Here is a 12427-nt window from a genome sequence, read left to right on the forward strand (position 1 = left end):
TTACAAAAAATAAATAAATAAAATAAAACAAAACAAAATACATTAGAAGAAAAAAAATATACTTTGGTTATAATTGTTCCCACTAGAGCAATTTCATCATGTATAGTGATTTGGTCTACATATTTCATGCATAAAATATACACAAAATAAATTATTTTCTTGAAAAAATCCATCTACATTTATTTTGGATTATCTAATAAAATGAAAAAAAAAATACTGAATTAGAAATTATTTAATTTAAAACCTAATATCATTTAATCATTTTTGCTCTTGAATCCATGGTACATAGAGCATCAACAAAAAAAAGCTATAAATATCTTTCAAGAAAAACAAACAAATACACAAAAGAGAAAATGGCAGAATTTGTGTTCGGTGCTATTGTGGGTGCAGCTGGATTATGGAAGTTAATGGGAAATTTTAGGGGAGAAACTTCGTTAAAAAGTAGTAATTGTCAAACAGAACAAAGTACTATAAGCAAAGGATGGATACTGCTAACATTCATAGGGCTTGTAGGGTTGGTGTTCTTAAACATGAATGCTGAAAAGATTCAACATAAAGCCGAAGAACAAGCTCCGGTGTTTGTGATTGCAGGAATCCTATTATTTCTTATTTTTATCCTTCATCTCAAAGGTGTATTTTGATCGCTTTTTTTTCTTTTTTCTTTTTGGTAGCATAAGGAATTTAGAAATATGGCGTTATATCATCGAAAGCATAGTATAAGCATGGGATTGTTCTTGTTGTTTTTCACAATTCTTTCAACATCTGTTTCATTATTAAAAACTTTAATTCTAATTTTTAAACAAATGGTAAGTGATTTATAAATTGTAAAATGTCCTACTCTCCAACCAATCAAACCCTAAAGCTAAAAAAGCTACATCAATTTAAAATGAATAAATTTGTCTTTCAGTGACAATATATGTCTGATTTTACACACAAAAAAGAAGAAGTAGTAAAAGATAGATGTTTCTACAATCTTGTAATTGTAATGGTACCACTTTTGTTTAAACTCACAAAAAGTTCTTTTAAAAATACTTAGATATAAGAGAGCCCATTTGGCTAAGCGGTCTCCCTTTTCTTCTGTATAGATTTTTCTCAACAAGCTCATATTTAAATCAATAAACATTAGTTATTTAGGAGCAAACTAATACCAGCAACAAGACCAATCTCGCTAGAGTCACCACATATATAACAATATACTTATCATCACTACTTTTTTTTTTTAATTATAATAATGTAAATAGTATACAGGGCCGGCGCTATGCCAACGGTGCTTTTGCACTGGGTTTCATTTTTTCAAAAAAAAATTATATAAGGTTTTGAGCCAAAAAAAATGGTCTTAAATTTATGAAATCTACAATTAACACCTCCAAAAAATCAATAAAATTTTTTTTTGCACCAGGTTCAACAAAAACTTAAGCCGGCCTGATAGTATATACCAAAAGTAACATTGTTGTGACTTGTGAACTCGGTTGTTACGTTCCTTCCAAAACAAAAGATCGTGGTTTGAGAGTTAATGAAATATTTGGTCAATGATAAGAGATGGTTGACGAAGACGGTGAAAAACAATGTTCCAAATTTGTTCACTATATTCACAGCCAAATAATCATTTATAGAACGCAATGCAGTGTTTTTGAAGGTCAGATAAATGCTCTACTACGTAGTGAATCTGGTTTTGAACAACTTCTTCTATTTTCCCCTTAAAATTATTGTACCTAGGATCCTTAGGAATTGAACTTTAGTGATGAAGAAGACGTTTGATATTAGTGTACTACCACTAATGATTCTAGGATCATATGAAGGTATGCCAATGCTCCATCCAATTTTGATGCTTTGTGAGCCATTGATAAGTAACATTGGCAGGATAAGTGGAATACTTAAAAACATACAACATATAATATCAAGTTTGTAGCCTTTTAAAAAAAGAATTAGATATATTTATTTTATTAAGATATAAAATATGTATTTGTTTCCCAAAACATTCTCTTATTTAAGAATGTTTATCATCATCTTTACGAAACAGTAATCTTATTACTAATAACATCGTGTGAATATATCTTCCATCAACATCATTTTTACACTACTATACAATGAATAATGCATAGATAAATGATTAGTATCATTTATCTAATACGTACCGTAGCTCTTGAATCAAATTCACCAATAGGCTAGAGAATGTTCAAATTGTTGCCACCAACAAAATTTTGGGTCATAAGGATGACCGTTCTAGAAAGACTCCTCTCACTGTGATGATGAGCGGCATGCTCTGCTACATAAGAAGCAAGTTGGGTAACAATGACTTTCATTTTCAAAGTTAACAATGGCTTCCTTTTATTTATCTTTTAAAAATATAGTTATACATCATTCATTTTATATATTTGTATTATTTTTAAATGATGTTAAAATAATTTGCATTACTCGCAAATTTGCATCAGGTTGAAATAAATATTGACTTCAATTAGTGGAATCGATATTCATTTACATAAGTTACCAAGAATGTTGTAAGTCTTACATCATTTTTACTAAATTGATATAAAATAATTGCATTAATTATCAAAAGTAATGTAAAATATTTATATCATTTTAGAAAAATTGATGTTAAATTAAATATTATAAAAATAATATGAAAATAATTTTTTCTGTAGTACAGTATTTTATTATTTATATTTTTCAATTATATTTTTTCATATTTTCATTTGATTAAGTCTACCTTCAAGAAGTGAAAAAATTGATCTTACTAGAATCGACTCATTGTTTATGAAGTTACCATAAGACATCCACGGATTGAGCCAGCCAATATAACCACCATTTGGCTGAACAAAGAAACGATTTTAGAAAACCAAATAAAATAAACAATTAAACAAATATCTTCTATTATTCTCCATACCTTTTTCTCAAGCTAGTCTGTTTTGATGGCAATGTCCTTTGTTCCATATGTGGTATCAATTGATTTTCCATCAAGATTCTTAAAATGGTTTATGTAAATCCAAAATGTACCAACTTCAACACCGAAATTAAGGCAACATGTAGCACCAAAAAAGAAAATAATAATACACAATCTTATTGAATCTGAGACGTTATGAAACTGAGAAAACTCTAGTAAAGCTTCTCCCCATCTCATCAAATTCTCTACCCCAAAAGAAAAAAAAGTTAACGGGAGTAATAATTATTTAAACTCCTTTCCTTGAATTACGAAAACAGAGATCAAACCAAGGGAATGAGTCATTTCCTCCAAAAATGGAGCAAGAACAAAAAACTAGCAAAACTTTTTTGTGCAGAACATTATCTGAAAACCACGAAACAAAGATAAAACTAACATCGGCATCTTTAGTGTTCACCTTATAAAATATCTGTTGATTTCAATTTTGCACACACGCCTCAGAGCCCTTGTACAAGTCTCATCTACATTTCTTATGCATGATCTTAAGATAATGAGAAATGAATAAAACACTTAACTTGGTTAATTAAGTGACAATAAATTTGTTTCAATTGTGGTTAGTGTTATTGTCGGTGCAGCTGGATTATGTAAGTTAGCACCATTTGAAATGTGCTAGCACATTTTGATCATAAATTTTTTTCGAAATGCTAAAATCTCCTAAAATTTAAAATCTACATCATTTCAAAAGACATTTTATTTTATTTTAATAATAATAAGTTTTTATAAGTTGGAATAATAAGCATTACAACTGCGACTCTGCTTCAGGTGGGGTGTGTCTAAAAAATTTCACACAAGACTAACTGTCAAAACCTTGAAAACTGAAAACTCCAGCAAAAAACTCCTATTGCGTCTACTTAACGAGGAGGAGACACAGGCGCATTAGCTTTTGCGAAACCGACCCAAGCAACAACACCAATGGCTAGAATAACCCATCCCATCATATCATACTTTGCATCACTGTTTTTCTTATTCTTCACTACCTGTTTTGGGGAGAATACATCAACAACATGATATCTCATGAGATTCAAACGTATCTTCTCATATTATCTTATACATAGGATGCACTCATCAATTATTGAAAAAAGGAAATGTGATGATGAGAATGAAATATAAAAAGATAATACCTTTGATGAGCTAGACGCTGCAGCAGGTTCAACAGCACCCATTGGCTGTGAGCCTAAGCCATGTTTGTGAACCTCTGCGTGCAGTTGTGGAGCCTGTGCGTAGCATAAAATAGAAGGAGATTCGATTAAAGAACAGAACTTTGAGATCAGGTTAAGAGGCAAAATGCAAAATTCAGCTGCAATGTTCCTATGAGTAAAACAACTAAACAAGTTGCCTAAACTTAGCATAACAGAGAAGAACAGCTGCGATATTCCCTTTTACAGATTTAGAGTCTATGCGTAGCACAGAGAGAAGAACTTCGATTAAAGAACAAAACTTTTGAGATATGGTTTAGAGGCAAAATGAACATGAATTTAACTGGCTGATGATTTCTACTGTAAAAGGGTAAAAAATGGTACCTTGGTCGTCATTTCAAGTGATTTTAGGTAGTGTGGATTATCTGGTTGCTGTAAAGATCAAAGATACGTTTTTAACATAATACCTCAGAAACCAAAAAAACAGGATAAGTATTAATCAACAATGATTCTGAATGGAAAGCAAAATATAACCTCATCCACAGCTTGTTGAAAGAAATGAGCAGCTAAGTCAAAATTTTGTTTAGCTTCAGTCTCATCAGGAGTCAAAAACGCGAACGAAGTGTATGCATTCCCGATACACCAAACCGCTTCATCTTTCTTTGGATCAATCGACAAAGCCTCTTCAAACTTTGTGATGGCCTCTACACACACACACACATAAAAAAGATTCAAAAATCAAAAGGTAAGCAATCCCTAGATAATCAAAGAAGAATTACAAGTTTCAGAACAGACTTATAAATCATAATTATATCCCTAAGCCGAAACCTATCTTTAGAAAGTGTAAAGAATCCTAAAACATCCGCCATTCGACACATTAAACTAAGAACTAAAGATTATGATTACAATTACAAGTTCTTGAAACATTAACAACCATGTTCAAGAATCAAGATATCTAGTAAGCAGATTTTAACAAGTGATTATATCAAATCATATTAGCATACATATGAAACTAAAGCAACCTAAGAAAACTCAAAGAAAAAAGCACCTTGAAGCATTTGCTTTGAATCTGAGATACTGTGAAACTGAGCCAACTCCAGTAAAGCTCCTCCCCATCTCGTTAAGTTCTGCAAAAAAAAAAAAAAACCAAAACCATTGAATCACAAAGCAGAGATCAAAACCCTTGATTTTGATTTTGATTCCATGAATCGGACAAGAACAAAAACTAAATCTGAAATCATGAAGCGTAAGAGAGAAAACTAACATCGGCATCTGAAGGGTTAAGCTTGTAGGTCTCTTCTGCGTCTTTACGAATTTGTTCGAACAATAGCAACCTATCGAACTCAGCGTTAGTATCCATGGCTTCTCAAAAGCTTTCGTATTCCGTACAAAACTTGCCTTCTTCTTCTTCTCTCTCTCTCTCTCTCTCAGACCTATTCGGCACAGAGAAAGATCAGAAAGCGGCACTTAGAAACGCAGCGTTTCATAGTGGGCTTATAATGGGCCTTTACATATATGTAATACTTGTATTTGCTTGTAAAAACCCACCTTCTTAACTTCGTGCCGTCTCAACTATTTGTTACGAGATTGTTCGCAGTTTTAGGCAAACGTTAACTTTATTTAGATGTTTTATTTTCTTCCCTTATGTAGACTAATTATCGAATGACAATGATTAATCTGCCAAATATTTTATCAGATTTTGTTCTAATAACTTATTGTATAGTTTTTGTTATATATGGAATAAAGTGTAAGATATAATTATGAACATTTCCTTAGTCACAACTGCTTTCTGAGCTTGCAATGTGACTAATCTCACCTGCCACATGTAAAATCACAGATGGGAAACAATAATTTATTAAAAGAAGATAAAGAGGTTTGCAAAAAGGTAGAGGGCATCACATGAAAGAAGATTAATATGTTCCCCGATACAATTAAAGAAAGCCATATCGTATAATAATAAAGTTATCGAATCAAACAGATATTTTAAAACATAAACGCATGTAATTGGATTTTACAAGGTTCGAGAATTAGATACTAAAACAAGATTTGTTTTCAAATATCTGTAAATGGATAATGATAATACTTGATTTATTTTAATTACTTAAAAAATGTGCATGTTGTGTATACATGTTCCTAATTAAAGTTTGATGGTTAATCAACTACACCTGTTGAAAGGTGGGTGGGGTGATTAGAATCAATTACGGGAAAAAGTGATACTCCAATTTAACTTAGTAATAATGGTTATCACGTGTGACCCATAGAGAAGTTTTTTTGTTTCATAATATAAGATGTTTTCAAGTTTCTATGTAACTTTTAGATTAGTTATTGTCTCTGATTGGTTGAACTTGTTAAAAGTAAAGACTTCTTAATCTGCGTGCTTTAGTTAAAACATCATATATTTTGAAATGGAGGGAGTAGTATTTATCGTGACATGTAATGCAAAAATCGTTAACTTGGTTATATCGTGTGAGATTATTTCTATGATAACAATAATTATTTTTCTGTAGACAAAAAAAAGTAATTATTTTCCTCAAAAATGTTTTATAAGATTCTACATATACCTATATTAGTAAAAGAAAAGTACAACTTGTCCTTGTACGAAAATGCCCCCAATGACCAAAAAAGAATACAATGTAAATTAGGTTAAATGAGACTTTTAAGTATTTTGGGTTGGGTTATTTTTTTAAATAACCCGAAAATTTGAAATCGGGCAAATCAACAGAATTGGATACGAGTCAAAAAGATCTGCGTCCTTTAAAACGGGTTAACGAATGAGTTTTTTTTTTCAGTTTTTTTCTAACAAACATAATTTTAGAATTTCATGTGTAATGATGTTTTTTAAAAATCTCATATGTGAATTTGAGAATTCAAGTTCTCTTCTCCCTCACGATCCTTCGTTGGTCAAAGAACGACGTTGGAGAAAGCACTTACCGATGGTGATTCACCGGAATTATGCCATGTTGGGAAAAAAATGTGATAAATAATATGGTTTTTGTTTTTGACTCATAAATCAATGGTTAATTGATGTATCTAACATATTTATGTACAAAAACACATCAAAATCGTGAAAAAATCAATTGCTAGCGTGATTTTGGAGAAATCATTTGTACTAATCAGATCTTAATGAAGAAGATAAGGGTAATTTTGTAATTTAAGATTAACTAAAAAAATTAGATTAAAAAAAGTCTAAATAAAATAAACCATTAATTGCCGCCAGAAATTGTAACAAAATATTCCATAAATATGGCATATTAATTTCGATAATAATGAAAGAAGAAAAAAATTAAATAATATCCATAAGTGATTGTAACCAAAAAATCTAAATGGTGAAGATTTAGTATCTAATGTAACAACTACAATTTTCAAATCCTAGAAATCTTTAATGTTAATTATTTCGATTATGAAGAACTAACCATATTTAAAAATTGTTTAGAGATAATAAGGAAATCGAAATAAAATCAATCACCCAAAAAATTAGCACTTGAAATAACCATTAAAAAAATTATGATACTAAAATTTTAAAATAATATCGTTCCAAAATATTTGGAAATCCTTTAAAGTTGTTATTATTTAATTTGGTGACATATTTTATGATAATTTGTTACATTAAAAATCAAGCATTTAAAATTCAAATATTACATATGTAAACATATTTAATACAGTCAAATATTGTGCATCCCATATATAAAATCTAAACAGGTAATACACAATATTCGATATATATTCTCATTGCATTATATTTTTTAGCTTCAAAAAGATCTGATAATTGATAACCGATAATCGATCTTATCATAGTTGTTCATCTAAATCATAGATAATCTATCATTTGCAATTTTTTTATTTTGAATTTGCAAGCAAATGGTTTATTATTCTCATTGTTTAGCTAATCTTTTTAATCTTATAACATTTTTCAGGTGTGTAGAGCAAATCACTTCTCTTAAGGTAATATAACTTTTAAATCGATTAAATATGCTTTTTATGTAATTTTTCAATCATTTTTGATAGCTATTTGTTTAATTCATGTACATTTCATCATCCCATTTATGTATTTGCAATAAGTTTTTTTTTTTGCCCAATATTATGTAAATTAACGATTTTTTAGTATTTTGCAGGAACATCTAAAATTGTAATTATATCAAACACATATGGTATTAACTCTTATGTATATGATTTTATCCAATATTTTACTTAATTATCATTCAGATTATAACTATCAAACTGAATAAATTATATTTATTTTTTCAGATTATCTTTTGATATTTTCTTATATATAAATTTCTATTAAATTTTGTAAATATGCCTCAGGAAATTAGGGGTTAAAGAAAGGAGAGACCATGACCACAAATAATATTTGGAATAGACATAGATGTAGAGTAATTTCAAAAAAAAAAAAAAAACTTAAATATCTAATAATCTGAGACAACGTGAATATCAAAAAATCATTTGAATTTTGTCCAAAAAAAAAACATCTACGATAAAACATAACAACAAAAAGTTGTTATCACAAAGAAAAAAAACAAACAAAGAAAAAATCAAATACCAACAAAACAACCAAGAAAAAACTTACAGAAATTTCAAAAAATTTAATAATCCTCACAGTACAGTGATAAATTTGTTTAGATTTCATAACCGAGCCTATCTATAGTCTTGTAACCATTAAAGGTGAATATTTATTTACTCGAAAATGTCCATAATCTGATTTTAGTTAGGACAACATTTATGTTAATTATTCAGGTACTTTCAATACACGTTAGAGAAAAATAAAATAAAAAAACATTATAAAATATCTGAACTGAACACGAATATGCTAAAAAATATGATTGTCGAAAAAGAAAAATATCTACGACAAACAAATCAACAGACTAAAAAAAAAAAAAATGAAAAATCTAATATACAAGTGGTAGTTTTGTCAACTAGATCGGACGGTGGAGAACGAGTCCAGCTATAGGTAGAAAAAACTGGATCCAAAGTTTGGAGCTTTCAAACTCGAAAGCTACTGAGGCAATGACGCGTGTTCAATACGGCAATGGCAAAACAACGTAATAAACCGAGAAAACAAAGGGGCTCTTTGGGTAAAAAGAGTTGTGATAAAATACAGATCCCAAATCCAACCATTGAGAGAGGACCATTTCTTCTTCTTCATTCTACCTCTCCTCTCTCTGACGTGTTGTTTCCTTCTTCGGTTTCTCATCCTCACGTCCTCCCTTATTTTGAGGAAACGAAGAAGCTAACTAAAAAGGTCTGTAATCTCTCTTCTCTCTCTCTCTCGATGTGTATCTCTCTGTATATTCCCTAAATCTAGTGTTTAAGATTCTGCTCCTAAATCTCGTTTTTGTAAATCAACCGATCAGTTTTGGATGATGGATTTGAAATTTGATGGGAGTTTGTGTGTTCAGTTGATGATTAGGGTTTTGAGATTTGAAATATTTCGATTTAATTGTTCATTCGCTTTTGAATTTGATATGGATTTGTTCGGTGGTTTTTGTTTTTGTCTCGGCTAGATTTACGAATTATGGACAGTTTCTGGCAATTGGGTGATGAGTTACGAGGTCAGACGAGAGCAACAGAGGATCACAAATGGTCCACTGTTGCAACGAAGCTAGCTGAGCAAACTAGGATGAAAGGGGAGAGGATGAACAATCTTGATCTTTCCAAAGGTTACACTGAGTTCAGGCCTAATAATGACAACAAGTTTAGTTTCCAGGACAGCAACAACAATCTTAACTTCAACATGTTGAACTTGGATGCCAAATTTGGTGATCCCATGATCATGGGGAAGGCTTCTTCGATGCAAGGGAATGTTTACAATATGAATACTGCTCTCCAGAAGAATGATTTCAAAAGTGGAGGTAACAACGCTAAAATCAACAAGTATAGTGGTAATGTTGTTGCTAACAAGGAGATGAGCAACAACAACAAACACAGCAACAACAGTAATGATAATGGGAATATGATGAATTTGGCTGTTGACAAGAGGTTTAAAACCTTGCCTGCTTCTGAGACGCTTCCGAGGAACGAAGTTCTTGGTGGTTACATCTTTGTTTGCAACAATGATACCATGCAGGAGGATATGAAACGTCACCTCTTTGGTAAGTTCCAATATGCTTTCTCAGTGTTGTACTGAAATTCAGACTGCAAGTAAATATTTTGTTTTGCGAACTCTGCATTTCGTATAAATGTTGTTTAATTTGTCAGGTTTACCTCCAAGATACAGAGACTCTGTTCGAGCAATAACACCTGGATTGCCCCTGTTTCTTTACAACTACACCACTCACCAGCTTCATGGCATCTTTGAGGTTTGTTCTCGTGCTTCTTCTTCTGTCGTAACAATGGTTTTTTTTTTATTCTACCATTTACTAAATTATTCCATGACATGATTCCTGGTTCAGGCAACAACTTTTGGAGGTACTAATATTGATGCTACTGCTTGGGAAGACAAAAAGTGCAAAGGAGAGTCAAGGTTCCCGGCTCAGGTTGAAACTTAATTCACAGTGATTTTCATTGTTTTAGTCTTTATTTGGAGCTACTTGTACCAATTAAAACTTTTTTCTCTTAAATCGTAACAGGTGAGGATCAGAGTGAGGAAAATCTGCAAAGCCTTGGAAGAGGACTCCTTCAGGCCAGTTCTTCACCACTATGATGGTCCTAAATTCCGCCTTGAGCTCTCTGTTCCTGAGGTGCGTGTTGTGAATGTCAAAAACTAGAAAAATAAGTGCATAAATAATGATTGAATAGTTACATCTTATTACAAAAGAAAGCAAATGTATGTCCTCGTTGAACGGTGATAGTAACCTTCTTCAAAACAAAAAGTAGATATTGTGTTTCATCATGTGGAATTGGAACCTGGAACTGGAAGTAAATCATTTAAGCTTTTGTAGAAGCATTATAATCATCAACTGACTGTGATGTTTGTTGCAGACATTGGATCTGCTAGACCTCTGCGAACAAGCCGGTTCTGCATAAGCCGAAACAATCAACCTTTGCAATGCCACGTTGCGTAGGGGTGAGGGGGTTTTGTATGAAATCTATCTATATATATGTATTACCATAACAGCGTAAGCTTTTGGGATTTAGTTAAGAGTCGGATCCAAATGTATGTTTACTAAGAAGGGATGAGAGTATGTGTGGTCTTAAGGCAAGCAAAAGGGCGAAGAGGCTCTGCCGAGTAAGCGACTACTCTCATTCGTGTCGTGTCTGATGTGTGAGTGTGTATCTGTGTTTGTGAGAGATTCAATACTCTTTTGAAACAAAGATTTATGTAGAAGAATATAGAGAGAAAAAGAGACTATAAACAGAGCCAAAAAAAAATGATGTGAGCTACCTGTTTGTGTTTGCTTGTGTAAGGAGAAAACAAGTTGTCCTAAATGACTAGTTTAACTTTTGAGCATATTATCAAGCTTTGAAAATTAATTTTCTTTTTTGACACTTCTAATGATAGATTTTGATCGGAAGTTAAAATAAATAACACTAGGATTTCCTTAGTCACAACAACAACCAATTCAAGCTAATACCAAAAAAAAGAAGCAAAAAGACAGTAGTATACAGCAATAATTCAAAAAACAACATTATAAATGAGTATGAGACTCGAACATCAGTTATATGGATCATGTAGAATGAAGGGACCTGGGCAACGACAATGGCAAGTGTTGCAAAGTGGCCGTGAAGGGCTATTGTTAGACAACAATCCATAATAGCGGTCGATATTTCCTCCTGGTTTGGCGTACCTGATATCCCCAACTACACAGAAAACATGTAAAGTGACACCGCAATCTTTACAAGTGTAGAACCAATTCTTTGGATTTGCTTCTCTTTCGCAAATATCACACCAATACAATACTTGCCGCTTGCCTTTTTATCACCGCAACATAGAGTTAGTTAGTGGGACGATCATCGTACCTAGGAAGCGTTACCGTTAATAGTAGAGTGGCACAACGGAAATCCAAAAAATAATTGCATTTGGTACAACCTAGATAGGACGACTTCTGTTTCATCGATGCCGCAGCTCTGACTAGTCTTCACGTTACCTTACTCTAGTTTGAGGTAGAGTAAATGATGATCATGATCTCCATGGAAAAATGGCACAGTAATCGAACTGCATAGCAAGTCAAATTTCTCATTCTGATATGTAGTGTAGATGAATCCTTCGCATAGAATTTGATGACAAGCTCCACATTTTTCTTCTTTTCGTTTGCTTTCAAGGTCGAGAGAGAGAGAGGTTGTGGGCTCAGGAAATGTCGTTTCTTCTTACGAGCACATGCTCCACACAAGCTGATTTCTTCATCGTTTTCTTTGTTGAAGCTCATGAGTCTAAGATGATGAGCGAAACGAGCAAAAAAAGTTAGACAGTCTCGGG

General features: G+C 32.0%; 2 protein-coding genes across 2 annotated transcripts; one reads left to right on the plus strand and one right to left on the minus strand.

Moving 5' to 3' along the window:
- On the minus strand, positions 3612–5532 carry LOC104790356 (mitochondrial import receptor subunit TOM20-3). The gene is made up of 6 exons (XM_010516089.2): positions 5339–5532; positions 5123–5201; positions 4609–4778; positions 4459–4506; positions 4060–4152; positions 3612–3915 (listed from the first exon to the last, which is right to left on the minus strand). Exons 1-6 carry the CDS (start codon positions 5432–5434, stop codon positions 3790–3792), a joined length of 612 nt encoding a protein of 203 aa, XP_010514391.1. The 5' UTR covers positions 5435–5532; the 3' UTR covers positions 3612–3789.
- Positions 9173–11439, plus strand: LOC104790357 (B2 protein). The gene is made up of 6 exons (XM_010516090.1): positions 9173–9313; positions 9576–10163; positions 10270–10370; positions 10464–10547; positions 10641–10751; positions 10993–11439. The coding sequence occupies exons 2-6, from the start codon at positions 9587–9589 to the stop codon at positions 11035–11037; spliced, it is 918 nt and encodes a 305-aa protein (XP_010514392.1). The 5' UTR covers positions 9173–9313; positions 9576–9586; the 3' UTR covers positions 11038–11439.

Source organism: Camelina sativa, chromosome 6 (genome assembly GCF_000633955.1).
Source record: "Camelina sativa cultivar DH55 chromosome 6, Cs, whole genome shotgun sequence".
NCBI classification, from domain to species: Eukaryota; Viridiplantae; Streptophyta; class Magnoliopsida; order Brassicales; family Brassicaceae; genus Camelina; species Camelina sativa.